The sequence below is a fragment of the Pseudophryne corroboree genome, chromosome 7, assembly GCF_028390025.1.
Source record: "Pseudophryne corroboree isolate aPseCor3 chromosome 7, aPseCor3.hap2, whole genome shotgun sequence".
Classification (NCBI taxonomy): domain Eukaryota; kingdom Metazoa; phylum Chordata; class Amphibia; order Anura; family Myobatrachidae; genus Pseudophryne; species Pseudophryne corroboree.
In genome coordinates this window covers 59,496,578-59,517,353 of record NC_086450.1, presented here as the reverse complement: position 1 = coordinate 59,517,353, position 20,776 = coordinate 59,496,578, and the positions used below count along the sequence as shown (strand labels likewise).

At 49.2% G+C, this 20,776-nt stretch overlaps 1 protein-coding gene and 1 long non-coding RNA gene across 5 annotated transcripts in view; one reads left to right on the top strand and one right to left on the bottom strand.

Annotated features, from left to right (window-relative positions):
* LOC134944545 (uncharacterized) overlaps positions 1-20,776 on the bottom strand; it is a 145,040-nt gene that overhangs the window by 22,175 nt on the left and 102,089 nt on the right. The window lies entirely within an intron of this gene.
* RBM44 (RNA binding motif protein 44) overlaps positions 1-20,776 on the top strand; it is a 457,239-nt gene that overhangs the window by 395,210 nt on the left and 41,253 nt on the right. For all 4 annotated transcript variants that reach the window (XM_063933176.1, XM_063933175.1, XM_063933177.1 and 1 more), the window contains one exon: positions 10,343-10,416. In XM_063933176.1, coding sequence (XP_063789246.1) covers positions 10,343-10,416 — 74 coding nt within the window. The remainder of the gene's footprint in view (positions 1-10,342; positions 10,417-20,776) is intronic.

Genomic DNA, 20,776 nt, shown 5'->3' with positions numbered 1-20,776 from the left:
CCGACATTCGTTTTGTCAAATTCTACAAGTTTGACACTTTTGCGGCCTCTGCATCTCACTTTGGCCGAGCGGTTTTACAGGACTCTCAGCGCTCTCCCACCCGTTTTGGGAGCTCTGGGACGTCCCCATTGTAACTACGCTCCAGTGGCCCCTAGTGGATGAAGGAGAAATCAGGATTTTGGTACTTACCGATAAATCCCTTTCTCCGATTCCACAGGGGCCACTGGACGCCCGCCCAGCGCTGTTCCTCCTTGTTTTTTGCTTAACGGTTTGCAGATCACCATATGACTGCTTGTTGAGTTCGGGCTAGCCGGTTGTTTGTTAGGTTCTGTTCCAGGTTGGGTTTGTGTTATCCTGGGTTACAGGGCGTCATTAACCTCCTCTACCTTACGGTTTGTTTATTACAGCTCTCCTCGGGCATAGTTTTACGTAGACTGGCTTGGAGGGGAGATAGTAGGGGAGGAGCTAGCCACAGTGTGAGAATTTTAAAGTGCCAGCTCCCAATTACTACCTACTATTTCCCCATTGTAACTACGCTCCAGTGGCCCCTGTGGAATCGGAGAAAGGGATTTATCGGTAAGTACCAAAATCCTGATTTTAGCCGAAGCACAGATAACTGCGGCAGAGTTTTCGAACCTGTAATGCAGAGGTTCTCAAACGCGGTCCATAAGGCACCACAGTCCAGGTTTTAGGTATATCCATGGCTCAGCACAGATGCCTAATTAAAATTAACGGAGGTGCTAATGAAGTCACCTGTTGCCAACCATGGTTAAACTTAAAACATGAACTGTTGGAGTGCCTCAAAGACCGCATTTGAGAACCTCTGCTGTAAGGTTTAGGTGTTTTTTTGTTTTAATAATAGATTGTAAAATAGCTTTAACTGAGGTAGTATGTGCTTAAATAAAACACTATATTGAGGGTGGATATTACTAACAAACACTGTTACGTTGAACCGATCCAGATTTGTATGCACCTGTAGTCTAAATCATGGCCATAGATCCTGACCTTTTTAGTGCTCTAGTCTCTGCTTCAGCAGTGTGGACAAGACCTTTTGTTGGCATTGGAGGCACTGCAGCATGATAGAGTGGTCCAGTTTGGGCCAGAGCTGGGTAAGATTTTCCTATCCATGTCGTTTGCGCTATTTTATTTCATTAGCTGCTCCAACACAGAGTTCTTTTCACTCCTTTCGTTGTCCAGACAAGTCAAGAAGTCAGACCACATTTTAGGGTCCCTTTCCAGCCAACTACGGTGGTCAATCCAGTGGTTAGCAGACATGGATGGCTTGCTGTTCAGATTTTAGGACTTGTGACAAGCCTTCAGATTGGTGGGGACCCTTCCCACTTTGGAGATACCAAGATGGGAGTCAATTTGCTTTTCTTTTGTGAGAGTCCAATTCTGACGCTCGTGTAATATAAATTTTCTCAACAGGTTGCAAAACAGGGCTTTTGGGTCTACCTTTCCTGTAGTTCTTCTCCGTGGGCCTGCCTGCAGATTACGCAAAGCATCTTGTACTAAAAGTATCTATCCAGGCCCTATTTTCAGGTGTGGTTGTTTCTGTTCCAACGGACCAAAAAGGGGAAGGTTCCAATCAAACCATCTTCTGGTCCAGAAGTCAGACTGATCTTACTAGCCGATTGTAAGCTGAGGTTTGAGATCTTCAAGCTGGAATGATAGAGGTCTGTGGGTCCTAACATGCAGCAGTAAGGGGATCCATAGCGTCCGCTAGAATGCCTACCACCTTTATGTTCCCATCTGGGAGTAGCACCAAATGGCGCTTTCATTTGCAGTTTGAGTCCATTAATTCCAACTATGTGCCTTAAGCTGGGCATACTCCATACAATTATATGGCAGACCACCTGTCCAGTCTGGCTGGTTGGAATGAAAAGCAAAACTGATTTAACCAATTTATCTGAATAACAGGTTTTGATTGTTTTCCATTGTTTGGGAGCAAATGGTCGATTTGTCATTTGCTCCCATGCATTACCAGATTTTTATTCCAACAAGCCAGATTGGACAAATGGTCTGCCAGATAATTTTATAGTATATGCCCAGATTAACTCTGTCTGTCATGACCATCTATCTGAGAATGTTTGTAGTGACTGTCGTTCCATATTGAATAATCACATGATCAAGGCTACTACAGAGGTTTTCCTGGATCACGTGCAGGTGGCACAGCAAGTGTTGCTGTCCCACGGAAGGATTATCAATTGTTCAAAATCCAACCTTCTACCATCTCAGAGTCTTGTTCTTGGGCATTATCTTCAACACACACAGACAACAAGTGTTTCTTCCTTTGAAAAAGATCCTGTCAGTCCATGTGGTGCTAAAGAAGGAAAGATTAGTGTCAGTTCACTAATGCATAATGTTTCTGGACTAGATATCCCAGTGTTTAAGGTTTGCCAGTTCCATTCTAGAAAGTTACTGATCAAATGTATCTCGACGTAAAGAAAGTCTCAAGTCCACCTGCCCCACTGTTCCTGAGAACTCTCCTCTTGCTTATTACAATAAGACAATATAAATAGGCACCATTCACCATCTGGGATTGGGCACTAGTAACAAGATATGCCATTCTCGGGGCAGGAGACTGTCTCATTTCAATCCATGGCCCAGGGGCATTGGACATTGTAAGATTTGTTCCTTCCCATCAAAGTTTTGAAGGTCAGAGCAGTCTTGCACACCCTCACTAGTGCCTCACACTTCAGGGAAAGCCAGTGAAGATCCAGAAAGCCCAGTGGTTCTCAACTCCAGTACCCTGCTTAGCAACAGTTTATGCTGTGCAAGATTTTTTTTCTAATTCTGCACACCTGAGTTGATCAGTAATTATCCCATCTGCTTCCACAGATGTAAATCCTTCATACATGACCTGTTCTGAATTACCAACGGGGCACCAGGAGTGTCCAGACCAAAAGAGAGAGACTAGCCGGATCATAAAATAGGCAGAATAGCGGGTTCCAGCCATTGAGGCAGTCTTCATTGCCAGAGTAGAAAATTGGAAGGTTGACTACCTGAGTGGGCAGGATCTTGACCCTAGAAAGTGGTCCCTGCAGCTGGTTGGATTCTAGCACATGGTGGCATACCTCCCAACATGACCCAGTCCAGGAGGGACAAAGTACTCTGTCCCCTCTTAATTTAGGATTGCCGTCACCTGTTTTGAATAGGTAAATTGATAAGAAAGGTGTCTCGCCACAGATGATGGCAATCATACATTAAGAAGGAAGACCAAGAACAGAGCATTTTGTGTGGTGGATAGGTGGGGTCCATGGGACGTAGACATGATGGAATCTCTGCAAAAATTCAAGGTGCATAGAGCTACTGTTCCCGGACCATGGACCTTGCCACACACTAGTAGATGCCAGAGTAGCTTTTGCAATTTGTACTGCTTCCCCCCCTTCCCCCGAGTATTGATGCTACCTATGGTGCTCAAGAGGGTAAAATTAGATGTCAACTTTAAAGTTGGTGGATTGGCCCTCTAGGTTATCCTCAGAATGGTGAATGCCGATATGGTCCAACCTTCTGTTTTAGAGACCTTTACTGCCGTTTAGGTTGCCTGGGTTTAAAGGGCTTGTTATATTATAATGGAGAGAAGATTTTTATTTTATTTCCTATTTAATGAGGATACATAAGATGTCCTCCAAGTGATCTTCTGTTCCTCTAGTTTTAGGTTTTCTTATTCTTCGGTTTCTCATCCAGTTCTTTCAGGGCAATGTTCTGCCTCCCTTTCTGTACGTTGTTTACTGAAGAATATCACTGCATTAGTAGAGAAAATTATTTATCCTTCATCCACTAGGGGCCACTGGAGCACAGTTACAATGGGGAAATAGTAGGCAGTAATTGGGAGCTGGCACTTTAAAAATTCTAACACTGTGGCTAGCTCCTCCCCTACTATGTCCCCCCTCCAAGCCAGTCTTTAATTTGTGCCCAAGGGAGCTGGTTCACTTGGGTCTTCTCTGAAGAATTATTTTTTTTTTCTCTATTTCTAAAGGTGGGTACACACTATTAGATATATCTGCAGATCAATTGATCTGCAGATATATCTATGTACGGATCGGGCAGTGTGCTGTGCATACACACAGCCCGATCCGTCGGGGGACTGACGTCATGAACTGGGCGGGCGGGCGCTCGCGCCCGCCCAGTTCACCTGTCAATCACCGCCGGCCGCCGCAGCATGTGTACGGGCGGTCGGACGACCGCCCCGTACACACACAGCGACGGGCCAATATATCGTTAGATATATTGGCTGTCGGCTGTGCTGCGCGGCCGACGCGATACGTCTGTGAACGACGGAGTTCACAGACGTATCGCCCGTACACACTGGCCGACGGTCCCGCGATGTATCGGCCGTTCAAGAGAACGGCCGATACATCGACCAGTGTGTACGGGCCTTTACTTACACTCACAGACTGGCAGCTCTGCCACTGCCAGTCTGCACCACGGGAGGCTGCCGGCGGGGTCCCATCGCAGCTGCGTGCGGCTCGGGATGGGCCCCGGCTGAAGGAGACACTGAGCTCTCCGGAGCCGGCCGGACACCGCTGCGTGCGGCGCGCGTCGGGGCCGCTCCGTCGGCTGAAGATTCCGGCAGCGGTAAGTATACGTGGCCGGACACCGCTGCGTGTGGCGCGTGTCGAGGCCACTCACCACATTATTAAATGTTGAGTGCTTCTCTGCCCCCCCTCCCCCTCCCGCTTCCCCCGCTCTTCCACCGCTACTACAGGTTTTGGTTAGGGGGTGGCACAGGGGCTTGGATAGCTCTGGCTATTTTCTTTGGTTATTTATTTAGTGCGGACAGAGACCTCAGTTCAGATTGGGCTTGTCTCCCGCCCGCCCCCCTCCCCGCTCGGATCCCCGCTCAGCCGCTACGGGGATCCTGCAAAAGGCGCAAAGCAACTTCAAACTTGGCGCCTTTGCGGAGGGGGTGGAGCTTAGTCCCGCTCTGCGCCGCCGGAATCAGCGCGCGCTGGCGGCCATTTCCGTTGCAGCAGCGCGGGACGGAGAAGCGCCACGGCACTGCACAGTACACAGTGAGACAGTTACAGTGGGGACAGGGGGCACTGGGGGGCATCTAAATACTTCCTTACAGCCTGTAACTGCACAGTATCGTGCAGGATAGCTCGGGCTGCTGTGGCTGCATTTTTCCCTACTCTCCCCCCTTCCTCCCTTTCTGCCTATTGCTGTTTTCCTGTATGGGAGGGTTACAGTTGTTAGGTGCTGCCATGGCCAGTAAAGGCTCCAAGGCAACACAAAAACAGGTTCAGGTTTTATGTGAGGAGTCAGAGCCATCTGCTCAGCCCTCCTCAGAACCCCAGAGTGCCCCTGCATGGACGACACATCTCACAGAGGTTATGTCTTTGCTGACTAGGGAACTAAAGGCCTCTCGGGAAGATAGAGAGGCGGCCCGGTTCTGACAGCTTGTCCCGGTACCGGAGCCAGAACTTGCTTGGGCTGTCTCATTGGCAAAGTCAGTAGAAGGGGTCTCTAGGGCGGTAATCCCTTCCCAAGCCCCGTCCTTTAGCCCCACTCAACAGGCTTCTAAAAAGAGATTGCTAGCCTCTGTGTTGCAGGACTTTGACGATGATATGCCTCAATTAGATGAGGAGGGGTTAGATGTACAGGATATACAGGATGTCGATATACCGGATACTGATGACAATCAGGTGTACGGGGACTCTGAACCAGTAGCTCAGGGTATAGAGGCTCTTATTACTGCTATTCGCTCAGTATTACATGTGGAGGAGACAGAGCAGGACGCCTTGCGCCCTTCAAGGTTTGGCACCAACCAATGCTTGCCGGTGACTTTTCCAGTTTCGGAGGAGCTGGATGCGCTCATAACGACAGCCTGGAAACATCAAGACGCAAAATTTCAGGTATCAAGAAAACTGTTGTCTTCCTATCCTTTTCCCACAGATAGCAGGAAACGTTATGAGACCTCTCCGATTGTGGATCCTTCGGTGTCTCATCCGTCCAAAAAGACGCGGTCCTACCTGTTCCGGGAGCAACTTCGCTTACTCGGCGGCGGGGGTATTACATCGCCCGGCGCAGGTAGGTTGTTGGGTCAACAAGGCGATCGAAGCTTGGGCGGAGCACTTGTCCTCTGGAATTCGTGACGAATTGCCGGTGGATCGATTGATACAGTGGGCAGAACACATCCGTGAATCAGCCCTTTATCTTTGCGAAGCGTCCAAGGACATCTGTATTCTCGGGGCTAGGATTTCCGCTTTAGCAATTGCGGCCCGCAGAGCTCTCTGGCTCCGGCAGTGGCAAGCGGATACGGAATCCAAAAGGGCAGCAGAAGCGTTGCCCTTTACGGGTGAGGTTCTGTTTGGTAAGGATCTGGATGCCTGGATCTCTCAGGCCACCGGTGGTAAGTCGACTTATCTTCCTTCTGCTGCTCCAGCCACTCGCAGGTCATATAGGGGTCGCTCCTTTCGTACCCCTTCCAGGTTTCGAGGCCAGGGGAGGAACTTCTACCTTCCGTGGCCATAGAGGTAGAGGCAGCGGCAGGGGTCCGCGGCCTCAGCCCAGTCAGAGGTTAAGTCCTCTACCACTACCACCGCATGACGGGCTTCCCTCCCACCTGGGAGATCACAGGGTGGGAGCTCGTGTGTGGGATTTCAAGGAGGTCTGGGTACAGTCCTGTCCAGATGCTTGGGTCCGGGATCTAATCACTTGCGGTTACAAGCTCCATTTTCAGGAAACAACCGCCCCAGCGTTTTTTTTACCACAGGTTTGCCAGTTTCCGACAACCGAGGAGTTTCCTTACAGGCAGCGGTCCAGAAGCTTCTATCCGCAAGTGTGGTGATCCCTGTTCCCTCATCATCGGAAACAGGGCTATTACTCAAGCCTGTTTCTCGTACCGTAGTCGGGCGGCTCAGTCAGGCCAATCCTGAACTTGAAGGATCTCAATTCGTATTTGAGGGTATTCAAGTTCAAGATGGAGTCCCTCCAGTCTGTTATTGCGGGGTTGGAGAGAAACGAGTTTCTGGCATCCTTAGACATCAAGGATGCATACTTACATGTTCCCATTTGGCCTCCTCATCAGACTTTTCTCCGGTTCGCGATACAGGACGCTCATTTCCAGTTCCAGGCCCTTCCTTTCGGTCTCTCTTCTGCTCCCAGAGTATTCACAAAGGTCATGGCGGTCATGATGGCCCTACTTCGGAAGCAGGGTGTGACGATTGTTCCCTATCTGGACGATCTGCTAATAAAAGCAGGCTCGGCAGAACTGTTGCTTCAGAATATCCGGATGACGCAGGACCTTCTGATTCGTCACGGGTGGATCCTGAATTTCCCGAAGTCTCACTTATGCCCCTCACAACGGCTGTTGTTTCTGGGGATGATTCTCGACACGGTCCGTCAGAAGGTTTTCCTTCCTCAGGACAAGATCCTGTCTTTGCAGACACTGGTAAGGTCGGTTCTTCGAAACCGTCGGGTGTCAGTGTATCTGTGCATTCGCCTTCTGGGAAAGATGGTAGCAGCGTTCGAAGCTCTTCCGTACGGTCGCTTCCACTCTCGACCGTTTCAGCTGTGTCTTCTACATCAGTGGTCAGGATCTCATCTGTTCCTTCATCAGCGGGTGACGCTATCTCCAAAGGCACGGTCGTCGCTTCTCTGGTGGCTCCAGTCGACGCATCTGTTGGAAGGAAGGCGGTTCGGTGTATGGGATTTGGACTCTCCTCACCACGGACGCCAGTCTGCGAGGCTTGGGAGCAGTGACCCTGGAACATCGGTTTCAGGGGCGCTGGTCAATACACGAATCCGCTCTCCCCATAAACATTCTCGAACTAAGGGCGGTGTACAATGCTCTGCTTCAGGCGCATCACCTACTACGCGGTCGAGCTGTCAGAGTTCAGTCCGACAACACCACGACGGTGGCGTACATCAACCGTCAGGGCGGCACTCGCAGCCGTGCAGCGATGAGGGAGGTCACCAACATCCTTCTCTGGGCGGAGAAGTATGCTCTGTCCTTCTCGGCGATATTCATTCCGGGAGTGGACAATTGGGAAGCCGATTATCTAAGCCACAGGTTCTCAAACTCGGTCCTCGGGACCCCACACAGTGCATGTTTTGCAGGTCTCCTCACAGAATCACAAGTGAAATAATTAGCTCCACCTGTGGACCTTTTAAAATGTGTCTGTGAGTAATTAATACACCTGTGCACTTGCCGGGTTACCTGCAAAACATGCACTGTGTGGAGTACCGAGTTTGAGAACCACTGATCTAAGCCGACAGGATATGCACCCGGGAGAGTGGTCTCTACATCCCCAGGTGTTTTGGCAACTGGTCCGCCGGTGGGGAAGACCACAGATCGACCTCATGGCGTCCCGCCTGAACCATCAGTTGCCTCTTTATTACTCTCGGACGAGGGACCCGGCGGCGGCGGGCGTGTATGCTCTCACGGCTCCTTGGAATTTCCAGTTCGTTTACCTCTTTCCTCCGTTCCCGCTGTTGACACGGGTTCTGCAGCGCATCAAGAGAGAAAATGCGCTGGTCCTCCTGGTGGCTCCGGATTGGCCACGCAGGGTATGGTACTCCACCCTACACCTGTTGTCGGTAGCCGAGCCTTGGCCCCTGCCACTACGAGACGATCTTCTACAACAGGGTCCTTTTCTTTATCCAGACTTACGCAGGCTACGTTTGACGGCGTGGCTGTTGAGAAAGCCATCTTGAAAAGGGGATTCCTCGTACGGTTATACCTACTATGCTTCGGGCTAGAAAGTCAGTCACATCGTCTCACTACTACCGCATTTGGAAGGCTTATGTAGCCTGGTGTGAACATCGAGAATTTTCTCCTTCCGTGTTTTGCTTAGCCCGCCTTCTCCGTTTTTTGCAGGCAGATTTTTCAGCAGGCTTAGGACTAGGTTCACTAAAGGTGCAGGTCTCTGCTCTTTCGGTTTTCTTCCAGAAAAAGTTAGCCCTGCTGCCGGAAGTCCAGACTTTTTCAGGGGGTTCTTCGAATACAGCCTCCCTTCCGCCCTCCGACAGCGCCATGGGACCTCAATCTGGTCCTCTCCTTTCTGCAGTCTTCATTGTTTGAGCCCCTGGAATAAGTGGAGATAAAATATCTCACCTGGAAGGTGGTTCTTCTCCTGGCGCTGGCTTCAGCTAGACGGGTGTCGGAACTTGGTGCTCTCTCTTGTAGGTCTCCTTACCTGGTGTTTCATGCGGATAGGGCCGAGCTTCGTACTCGCATGTCTTTTCTACCTAAGGTGGTGTCTGATTTTCACATCAATCAGCCTCTTGTGGTTCCGGCACTCTCGGTGGACTCTCCGGATTCGAGATCATTGGACGTTGTCAGGGCGCTCAAGATCTATGTGGAGAGGACTTCAACTATTCGGAAGTCAGATTCCTTATTTGTTCTCTACGATGCTGGTCGCCGTGGTTGGCCGGCTTCTAAGTAGAGATGAGCGGATTCGGTTTTACTCGGTTCTCAAAACCGAATCTTATTGGCTATCCAAAACACGTGACATCCGTGAGCCAATAAGATTCGGTTTTGAGAACCGAGTAAAACCGAGTAAAACCGAATCCGCTCATCTCTACTTCTAAGCAGACTTTGTCTCGATGGATTCGACTGACCATCAGACAAGCTTATTTGGCAGCTTCTCGGGAACCTCCATCTTCGATTTCAGCGCACTCTACGCGCTCTGTGGGACCTTCGTGGGCGGCTGCCGTGGGGTCTCCATGACTACTTTATGTCGGGCGGCTACTTGGTCAGGCCGACATACGTTTGTCAAATTCTACAGGTTTGACACGTTTGCGGCCTCTGCATCGCAGTTTGGCCGAGCGGTTTTACAGGACTCTCAGCGCTCTCCCACCCGTTTTGGGAGCTCTGGGACGTCCCCATTGTAACTGTGCTCCAGTGGCCCCTAGTGGATGAAGGAGAAATCAGGATTTTGGTACTTACCGATAAATCCCTTTCTCCGATTCCACAGTGGCCACTAGACGCCCCCACCCAGCGCTGTTTCCTCCTTTTTTGCTTAACGGTTTACAGATCACTATGTGACTGCTTGTTTGGTTCAGTTTTACCTTTTTGTTAGGTTAAGTTCCAGGGTTGTTTTGTGTTATCCTGGTTTACATGGCGGCGTTAACCTCCTCTACCTTCAAGTTTGTTTATTACAGCTCTCCTCGGGCACAGTTTTACGTAGACTGGCTTGGAGGGGGGACATAGTAGGGGAGGAGCTAGCCACAGTGTTAGAATTTTTAAAGTGCCAGCTCCCAATTACTGCCTACTATTTCCCCATTGTAACTGTGCTCCAGTGGCCCCTGTGGAATCGGAGAAAGGGATTTATCGGTAAGTACCAAAATCCTGATTTTAAGAAAATAAACACCTTTCATCATTTTGTTTTAGGAACAAGTGTTGAATGTCTTCCAGAAATATAAGGTGTCTAATGTTTTTCTTGAAGACTCGTCTATGATGTCCAGGTAAAATTTGCTGAAGTTATTTTGAATGTGTAGATGAATTTGAAGAGGCAAAAAAGAAAAAAGTGTAAACTCTTTGGGGAAAATTCAATCGTTACTCCCCATGTCCACCACTAGATAGCGCCAAACGGAGCAATTCAGTTGTTGCTACGTTTGGGCACGCTGATCCGCCCCAAACGGCACTTCTCACATCGTGCCTAGCACTTTGGTAGGGTTTAGCCGTTTTAAGTGGCTAAACCTGGCCTGTCTGGGCGCGATAAATAAACAACAACAATTGAATTGCGCACCGTGATATCCCGTCACTTAAGATGGGAGATCGGGCATGCAAAACAGTTGAATTTCCCCCTTTTATGTATCAATACTGAATGCTTAGTGATTACTTACCATTATTGACTGAGAAAGATACATACAGATGTGTCCCGATACATCATTGCTGCAGTCGCACCAAATAGACCATTTTGACACTCCAGGTGCCTTGAGACTTTGCTAGCGTCAGGCGTTGTGTCTTAGGGCCTAATTCAGACCTGATTGCAGAAGCAAAATCTTTCTGTAATGGGCAAAACCATGTGCCCAAATCTAACTCTCTGCACATGTTATATCTACCCCTCCCCCCCCTTGCAATGTACATGGTTTTGCCCATTAGAGAAAAATTTTGCTGCTGCAATCAGGTCTGGATTAGGCCCTTAGTCGCACTACGATGTGGCTAGGAGGCACAAGGAGACTGTGTTTGGCAATTAGATATGTGACACTTATATATGTGTGCGACTGAGTCTGTGAAACTCCACGAAGTGCTGCTATGTAGCAGCCGCAGCTTTTGTCCAATACAAGTTCCGTTGCGCACCGTATGCAGACTCCATTGCACACAATATACATATGAAAATAGGATTTTGGTACTCACCGTTAAATCCTTTTCTCCTAGTCCGTAGAGGATGCTGGGGACTCCAAAAGGACCATGGGGTTTAGACGGGATCCGCAGGAGCTTGGGCACACTAAAAAGACTTAAGACTGGGTGTGAACTGGCTCCTCCCTCTATGCCCCTCCTCCAGACCTCAGTTATAGGAACTGTGCCCAGGAGAGACGGACACCACAAGGAAAGATTTTTGTCTTAACTAAGGGCTACCAAATTACCAGCCCACACAATAAACATACCGTACAACCGGAATAACACCAAACCAGATAACAGTATGCATAAAACTCCAGCAACCAGCTGTAATAAACCAATACACAAGTCGTGTATAACTAACTTAACCAGCAAAAAAATATACATAATGCAAGTAAGAGTCCGCACTGGGACGGGCGCCCAGCATCCTCTACGGACTAGGAGAAAAGGATTTAACGGTGAGTACCAAAATCCTATTTTCTCTTACGTCCTAGAGGATGCTGGGGACTCCAAAAGGACCATGGGGATTATACCAAAGCTCCAGAACGGGCGGGAGAGTGCGGACGACTCTGCAGCACCGACTGAGCAAACGCCAGGTCCTCATTGGCCAGGGTATCGAACTTATAGAATTTAGCAAAAGTGTTCGAACCCGACCAAGTAGCCGCTCGGCAAATCTGTAGTGCCGAAACACCTCGGGCAGCCGCCCAAGATGAGCCCACCTTTCTAGTAGAATGGGCTTTAACCGCTTTCGGCACCGGTAACCCCACCGAAGAATGAGCCTGTTGGATCGTACTACAAATCCAGCGTGCAATAGTCTGTTTTGACGCGGGATGACCAACCTTGTTGGCCGCATACAAAACAAACAACGCTTCAGTTTTCCTAGTAACAGCTGTCCTAGAAACGTAAACTTTTAACGCTCTTACAACATCCAGAGATTTTGGAATCGCCACTTCTTCCGAAGCTACCGGAACCACAATAGGTTGGTTAATGTGAAATGACGAAACCACCTTTAGTAGAAATTGTTGACGAGTCCTCTATTCCGCCCTATCCGCATGAAAAATCAAGTACGGACTCTTATGAGATAAAGCTGCCAATTCCGATACTCGCCTGGCAGATGCCAGCGCCAAAAGCATAACCACCTTCCAAGTGAGAAATTTTAATTCAACCTTCCACAAAGGTTCAAACCAGGAAGACATGAGGAACCGCAAGACGACATCAAGGTCCCATGGCGCTACAGGCGGTACAAACGGTGGAGTGATATGCATTACACCCTTCACAAAAGTCTGAACCTCTGGGAGGGTAGCTAACTCTTTTTGAAAGAAAATAGACAAAGCCGAAATTTGCACTTTGATGGAACCCAATTTCAGGCCTGCATCTACACCCGCCTGTAAAAAGTGGAGAAAACGACCCAAGTGAAAATCCTCCGCAGGAGCCTTTTTAACCTCACACCAGGAAACGTATTTCCTCCAGATACGGTGATAGTGTTTCACCGTAACCTCTTTCCTATCCTTAATGAGAGTTGGAATGACCTCCCTGGGAATACCCTTACAAGCGAAGATCTGGCGCTCAACCTCCATGCCGTCAAACGCAGCCGCGGTAAGTCCGGAAACACGCATGGACCCTGTAACAACAGATCCTCCCTTAGAGGAAGCGGCCAAGGATCTTCCACCAGCAAGTCCTGAAGATCCGGGTACCAGGCCCTTCTTGGCCAGTCTGGAACCTGAGTACAATGATGTATCGACACACTCGACGGCTTCAGAAGTTCTCTGACCATCGTCTGCAATTCCAGAGCCTTTTCTTCTGGAAGGAATACCTTCTGTAACTCCGTGTCCAGAATCATGCCCAGAAATGTAAGCCGAGTGGTCGGAATCAACTGGGATTTCGGCAAATTGAGGACCCATCCGTGTTGTCGCAGGACCGATAAGAGACAACTCCACACTTTTCAGTAATCGTTCCTTGGACCTCGCCTTTATCAGGAGATCGTCTAAGTACGGGATAATTGAAACCCCTTGTTTGCGAAGAAGCACCATCATTTCCGCCATGACCTTGGTGAAAATCCTCGGAGCCGTGGAAAGCCCAAACGGCAACGTCTGAAATTGGTAATGAGAATCCTGTAACGCAAACCTGAGGAAAGCCTGATGCGGAGGATATATCGGCACATGTAAGTAGGCATCCTTTATTTCGACTGACGCCGTAAAATCCCCCCCTTCTAGGCTGGAGATCACAGCTCGAAGGGATTCCATCTTGAACTTGAAAACTTTCAAGTATGGATTGAGGGATTTTAAATTTAGAATTTGTCTGACCGAACCGTCCGGTTTCGGCACAACAAAGAGGCTCGAGTAGAACCCCTCCCCCCGCTGAGACGAGGGAACAGGAATAATGACCCTCTGTAGACACAGTTTTTGAATCGCTGCTAGCACCACCTCCCTGTCCGGAAGACCTACTGATAATGCCGAAATGAAGAACCGGTGAGGGGGCATCTCCTGAAACTCCAGTTTGTATCCCTGAGACACGATCTCTAGTACCCAGGGATCCAGGCCTGATTTTGAATCCAGACCTGACAAACTTCGTAGACGGCCCCCCACCGGTTCGGACTCCCCCAGGGAAGCTCCAGCGTGATGCGGTGGACTTGGTAGCAGCAAGGGAGGACTTTTGGTCCTGGGCGCCTGAACCTGCAGAAGGTTTTCTTCCCCTTCCCCTACCTTTTGAAGCGAGGAAGGACGAGCCTTTTCCACGCCTGTATTTATTGTGACGAAAGGACTACATCTGCTGATGTGGTTTTTTCTGTTGTGTGGGAACATAAGGAAGAAAAGAGGACTTACCCGCAGTCGCGGTCGAGACCAGGTCAGCCAAGCCGTCCCCAAACAAGACAGTACCTTTGAAGGGTAGCGCTTCCATAGCCCTCTTGGAGTTGGTATCAGCGTTCCATTGATGGATCCACAGGGCCCTCCTGGCTGATAACGACATGGCATTGGTTCTTGAACCGAAGAGACAGACGTCCCTCGCCGCATCCTTTATGTAATCTGCAGCGTCCTTAATATAACCAAGAGTTAGAAGGACATTATCTTTATCCAGAGTATCCATATCATTAGCTAAATTCTCAGCCCATTTAGCAATAGCACTACTCACCCATACCGACGCCACAGCGGTTCTGAGTAATGCACCTGGATTAGCGAAAATGGACTTCAGAGACGTCTCCAGCTTGCGATCCGCCGGATCTTTGAGAGCTGCCGTGTCAGGAGACGGAAGCGCCACTTTCTTAGACAAACGAGATAAAGCTTTGTCAACAGTTGGAGATGTCTCCCATTTTTCCCTGTCCTCAGAGGGGAAAGGATACGCCATGTAAATTCTCTTGGGAATCTGCCATTTCTTATCCGGCGACTCCCAAGCCTTTTCACAAAGAGTATTCATTTCATGAGAAGGGGGAAATTTCACCTCAGGTTTTTTTCCCTTGAACAAGCAAATCCTAGTTTCCTGTACCGCAGGTTCATCAGAAATGTGTAAAACATCTTTTATAGCCACAATCATGTACTGAATACTCTTAACTAAACGTGGATGTAACGCTGCCTCAGTGAAATCGACGTCGGAATCAGAGTCCGTGTCGGTATCAGTATCTACCACCTGAGTAAATGGCCGCTTTTGCGCCCCAGACGGGGTCTGAACCTGAGACAAAGCCTCTTCCATAGACTTTTTCCACACCTGGGTCTGTGCCTCAGAATTATCTAATCTCTTTGATAAGGAAGCTATATTCGAGTTCATCGTACTGAGCAATGCTAGCAAATCAGGTGTCGGCTGCGTCGACAGTCCCAACTCTAGCCCCGCATCCGCTCCCCCAATAACCTCCTCCGGTGAATAAGCTTCAGCCTCAGACATGCCGACACGTAGTACCGACACACCACAACACACAGAACGTCCCTGCTAGGTGACAGGCCTAGAATAAAGCCCAGATAGAGGACACAGAGGGAGTATGCCAGCTCACACCTCAGCGCCCATATATCGCAAAAAACAATATATGTACCCAGCGCTGCCTTATCTCACTATTAAGCACCACACTGCGGCCCCCCTCTGAAAAAGCCCCCCGTTACTTGGAGAATCGTGGAGGTCCCCGCAGCGTCTCTAACCCTCAGCCGCGTGTTGCAGGGAAAATGGCGCCGGAGAGCTGCGGGACAAAGCTCCGCCCCCTTCCCGGCGCGCTTCGGCCCGCCAAATTCAAAACTGTTTAAAAATGCTGGCGGGGGTCTGTACACGGTGCCGAGGCACCCACAATGTTTGTGCCGCCCTAAGAAACTTCAGTAACATGCTGCCCAGGGCGCCCCCCCCCCCCCCCAGCGCCCTGCACCCAGTGAAATACCGTTGGTGATGTGTGTGGGAGCATGGAGCACAGCGTTACCGCTGTGCTGTACCTTCCGTCACTGAAGTCTTCTGCCGTCCTGAAGTCTTCTGATCTTCTCATACTCACCCGACTTCTGGCTTCTGTGAGGGGGTGACGGCGTGGCTCCGGGAACAAGCAGCTAGGCGCACCAAGTGATCGAACCCTCTGGAGCTAATGGTGTCCAGTAGCCGAGAAGCAGAGCCTTGAAACTCACAGAAGTAGGTCCTGCTTCTCTCCCCTCACTCCCACGCTGCAGGGAGCCTGTAGCCAGCAGTGCTCCCTGAAAATAAAAAACCTAACAAAAAGTATTTTCTAGAGAAACTCAGTAGAGCTCCCCTAGTGTGCATCCAGTCACTCCTGGGCACAAAGTCTAACTGAGGTCTGGAGGAGGGGCATAGAGGGAGGAGCCAGTTCACACCCAGTCTTAAGTCTCTTTAGTGTGCCCAAGCTCCTGCGGATCCCGTCTATACCCCATGGTCCTTTTGGAGTCCCCAGCATCCTCTAGGACGTAAGAGAAATAAATATATATATATATATATATATATATATATATATATATATATATATATATATATATATATATATATATAGAATTACTTATCACCATCTCTTGGTGTGTCCTAGTCACGTTGCGTTACAACTAACCAATGCCCGATGCTAGCAGAGTTGCATGGGACCTGGCGGCTCACTATCGCCAGACATCTCATGCTGCGTAGCGTATTGAGGCTAGATCATCTGGAAAAGGGACTGGCAGTTGAGGAACATAGCTAAAGGCTTTTAGCAACCTCTATTATTTGCATTACAAAAATTTCAATTTGTTTTGTTATGAAGCTAAACCTGTGCTTTTCTGGGAGAGAAGCTCCTATTTATTAAATGCATTTATTCCTGGCTGTCAATTTTTTTAAAATTTTATGTGCATTAATACGCTGTTGCACCCTTGGGTTAATTGGTTGCTGAAACGCTCATGATTTTAATGATTTTAATCAATGCATTTGTCATGTTCCATGCAATGCAGGATCAATAAATCTTATACACTAACTACGGAGATACTGCATTTTATTTAACCATTTACTGTATATGCAGTTCATGAGAATAGAGACTGTAAATGTAGATGTCAGAAGGTGCAGCGTCATGGTCGTTTTCAGTCATTTTTAGGACATTGGTGTGTTATTGGGGGATGCGGTCAAAATACCGACAACCATTGACCGACTGTCAAAATACAGACAAGGTCAAAAAGCCAACATGTGTTTTTCATGATTTTCATCATTGAAACCGACTTGTTCATACTTTACCATCCCAGTGGACCTGGAGGGGGTGCACCATGGTTTATTAGCATAAGTCTTTAATCTATTGTTCTCAGCTGCAATACAATACAGAGAGAACAATACATCAGGGGATTAAGTCCTACTGCCCTGGATCAATTAATCCTATTAAAGGCTAGTGGTCCCTCTAGAAAATGTAGAGGGCAGGGCGCCAGACAGCAAGGGCACATGTGTGTGCACGCACACGGCCGAAAAGGGGGCATGGCCATGGCCGTGCAACATCATTTAAGTGGGCGGTGCGGCCCGCAGACGTTATTACAGGGGGCGTGGGTGGCCGTCTGTGTCACTGTTGGGGGCGTGCCCAGCACCTACGGAGATGCTGTGCTGTGTCCCCAAGCTCTCTCCCACAGCGTGAATGGCGCACGGAATCTTTACACACTGGAAGGGCAGGAAGCGGGCGGCTGTTTTAGCAGGGCGCCGCAGAAAGTGCAGGGTGGATTTGGCCCTTAAAAAAATCGGGCAGGGCGCAGCACCTTGCTAAAACAGCCTAGCGTGAACACTAAAGGCAAAGATGAAGAATGCTCCATCTGTATGTCGACATTCACACACAAAAAAACTAATATAAAACTTGTCGACTTTTTGACATGTCAACATTTTAAATGTCGGTATTTTGCCCTTTTCTGTATTTTCTAACGTCCTAGAGGATGCTGGGAACTCCGTAAGGACCAAGGGGAGAGACGGGCTCCGCAGGAGACATGGGCACTTTAAGAAAGAATTTAGTTCCTGGTGTGCACTGGCTCCTCCCTCTCTGCCCCTCCTCCAGACCTCAGTTTGATTCTGTGCCCAGAGGAGCTGGGTGCTTTTCAGTGAGCTCTCCTGAGTTTGCTGATAGAAAGTTTTTTGTTAGGTTTTTTATTTTCAGGGAGCTCTGCTGGCATCAGACTCCCTGCATCGTGGGACTGAAGGGAGAGAAGCAGCCCTACTCTCTGAAGCTAGGTCCTGCTTCTTAGGCTACTGGACACCATTAACTCCAGAGGGATCGGTACGCAGGATCTCACCCTCGCCATCCGTCCCAGAGCCGCGCCGCCGTCCCCCTCGCAGAGCCGGAAGACTGAAGCCGGGTGAGTATGAGAAGCAAGATGACTTCACAGGCGGCAGAAGACTTCGTGATCTTCACTGGAGGTAACGCACAGCACTGCAGCTGTGCGCCATTGCTCCACACACCTACACATACTCCGGTCACTGTTAGGGGGCAGGGGGGGCGCCCTGGGCAGCATTTTGGGACCTCATTCTGGCAAATAAACACATATATACAGCTGGGCACTGTATATATGTAGGAGCCCCCGCCAAAGAAATAAAATTTAAGCGGGACAGAAGCCTGCTGCCGAGGGGGCGGGGCTTCTCCCTCAGCACTCACCAGCGCCAGTTTTTCTCCACAGCACGCTGAGAGGAAGCTCCCCAGGCTCTCCCCTGCTGATACACGGTAGAAGAGGGTTGAATAGAGGGGGGGGGCACATAATTAGGCGCAAAAAGTATATAAACAGCAGCTACTGGGTTAACATTAAGTTACTGTGTTATTCCTGGGTTATATAGCGCTGGGGTGTGTGCTGGCATACGCTCTCTCTGTCTCTCCAAAGGGCCTCATGGGGGAACTGTCTTCAGAAAGGACATTCCCTGTGTGTGTGGTGTGTCGGTACGCTTGTGTCGACATGTCTGATGTGGAAGGCTATGTGGGAGAGGAGCGGGAGCAAATGAATGTGGTGTCTCCGCCGACGGCGCCGACACCTGATTGGATGGATATGTGGAAGGTTTTAAATGATAATGTTAATTCTTTGCATAAAAGATTAGACAAAGCTGATGCATTGGGACAGTCAGGGTCTCATCCCGTGCCTGATCCTATGTCGCAGGGACCGCCGGGGTCTCATAAGCGCCCACTATCCCAAATTGTTGACACAGATACCGACATGGATTCTGACTCCAGTGTCGATTACGATGATGCAAAGTTACAGCCAAAGTTGGCTAAATCACTCCGATATATGATTATAGCAATTAAGGAGTTTTTGCACATCACAGAGGAAACCCCTGTCCCTGACACAAGGGTTTATATGTATAAGGGAAATAAACCTGAGGTAACTTTCCCCCCTCACACAAACTGAATGAGTTATGTGAAAAAGCTTGGGAATCTCCAGATAAAAAACTGCAGATTTCCAAACGGATTCTTATGGCGTATCCTTTCCCGCCAACGGACAGGTTACGATGGGAATCCTTCCCTAGGGTGGACAAAGCTTTAACTCTCTTATCCAAAAAGGTAGCCCTGCCGTCCCAGTATACGGCTACCCTCAAGGATGCTGCTGATCGCAAACAGGAGGGTACCCTGAAGTCCATTTATACACATTCAGGTACCTTGCTCAGACTGGCAATCGCGTCGGTCTGGGTCTGTAGTGCAGTAGCGGCATGGACTGATACCTTATCAGAGCAGTTTGATACCCTAGATAGGGATACTGTTTTATTGACCCTGGGGCATATTAAAGACGCTGTCCTTTATATGAGAGATGCTCAAAGAGACATTAGTCTGCTGGGTTCTAGAATAAACGCTATGTCGATTTCTGCCAGAAGGGTCCTGTGGACTCTGCAATGGACAGGTGATGCCGACTCAAAACGGCATATGGAGGTTTTACCTTACAGGGGTGAGGAATTGTTCGGTGAAGGTCTCTCGGACCTGGTCTCCACAGCTACGGCTGGAAAGTCAAATTTTTTGCCTTATGTTCCGTCACAGCCCAAGAGAACACCGCATTATCAAATGCAGTCTTTTCGTTCACAAAGAAACAAGAAAGTCCGAGGTGCGTCCTTTCTTGCCAGAGAGAGGGGCAGAGGAAAGAAGCTGTACAATACAGCTAGTTCCCAGGAACATTAGTCCTCCCCGGCCTCTGCAAAATCCACCGCATGACGCTGGGGCTCCACTGGCGGAGTCGGGGCCAGTGGGGGCGCGTCTTCGGAATTTCAGCCACATGTGGGTTCACTCCCAGGTGGATTCCTGGGCAATAGAAATTGTGTCTCAGGGTTACAAGCTGGAATTCGAAGAGGTGCCTCCTCGCCGGTTTTTCAAATCGGCCCTACCGTCTTCCCCCCTAGAGAGGGAGATAGTGTTAAATGCAATACAAAAATTGTATCTTCAGCAGGTGGTGGTCGAGGTTCCCCTCCTTCGACAGGGAAGGGGGTATTATTCGACCATGTTTGTGGTTCCGAAACCGGAAGGTTCGGTCAGGCTCATATTGAATTTAAAATCTCTGAACCTATACTTGAAGAGGTTCAAGATGGAATCGCTAAGAGCGGTCATCGCCAGCCTGGAAGGGGGGGATTTTATGGTGTCACTGGACATAAAGGATGTGTACCTTCATGTCCCCATTTATCCACCTCATCAGGCGTACCTAAGATTTGCGGTACAGGACTGTCATTACCAATTTCAGACGTTGCCGTTTGGTCTCTCAACGGCTCCGAGGATTTTCACCAAGGTAATGGCGGAAATGATGGTGCTCCTGCGCAAGCAGGGTGTCACAATTATCCCATACTTGGACGATCTCCTTATAAAAGCGAGATCAAGAGAGCAGTTGCTGAACAGCGTATCTCTTTCACTGAAAGTGTTACAACAACACGTCTGGATTCTCAATATCCCAAAGTCGCCGTTGGTTCCTACGACTCGTCTGCCTTTCTTGGGCATGATTCTGGACACGACCCAGAAAAGGGTTTATCTTCCGATAGAAAAAGCCCAGGAACTTATGACTCTGGTCAGGAACCTTTTGAAATCAAGACAGGTGTCCGTGCATCATTGCACTCGAGTCCTGGGAAAGA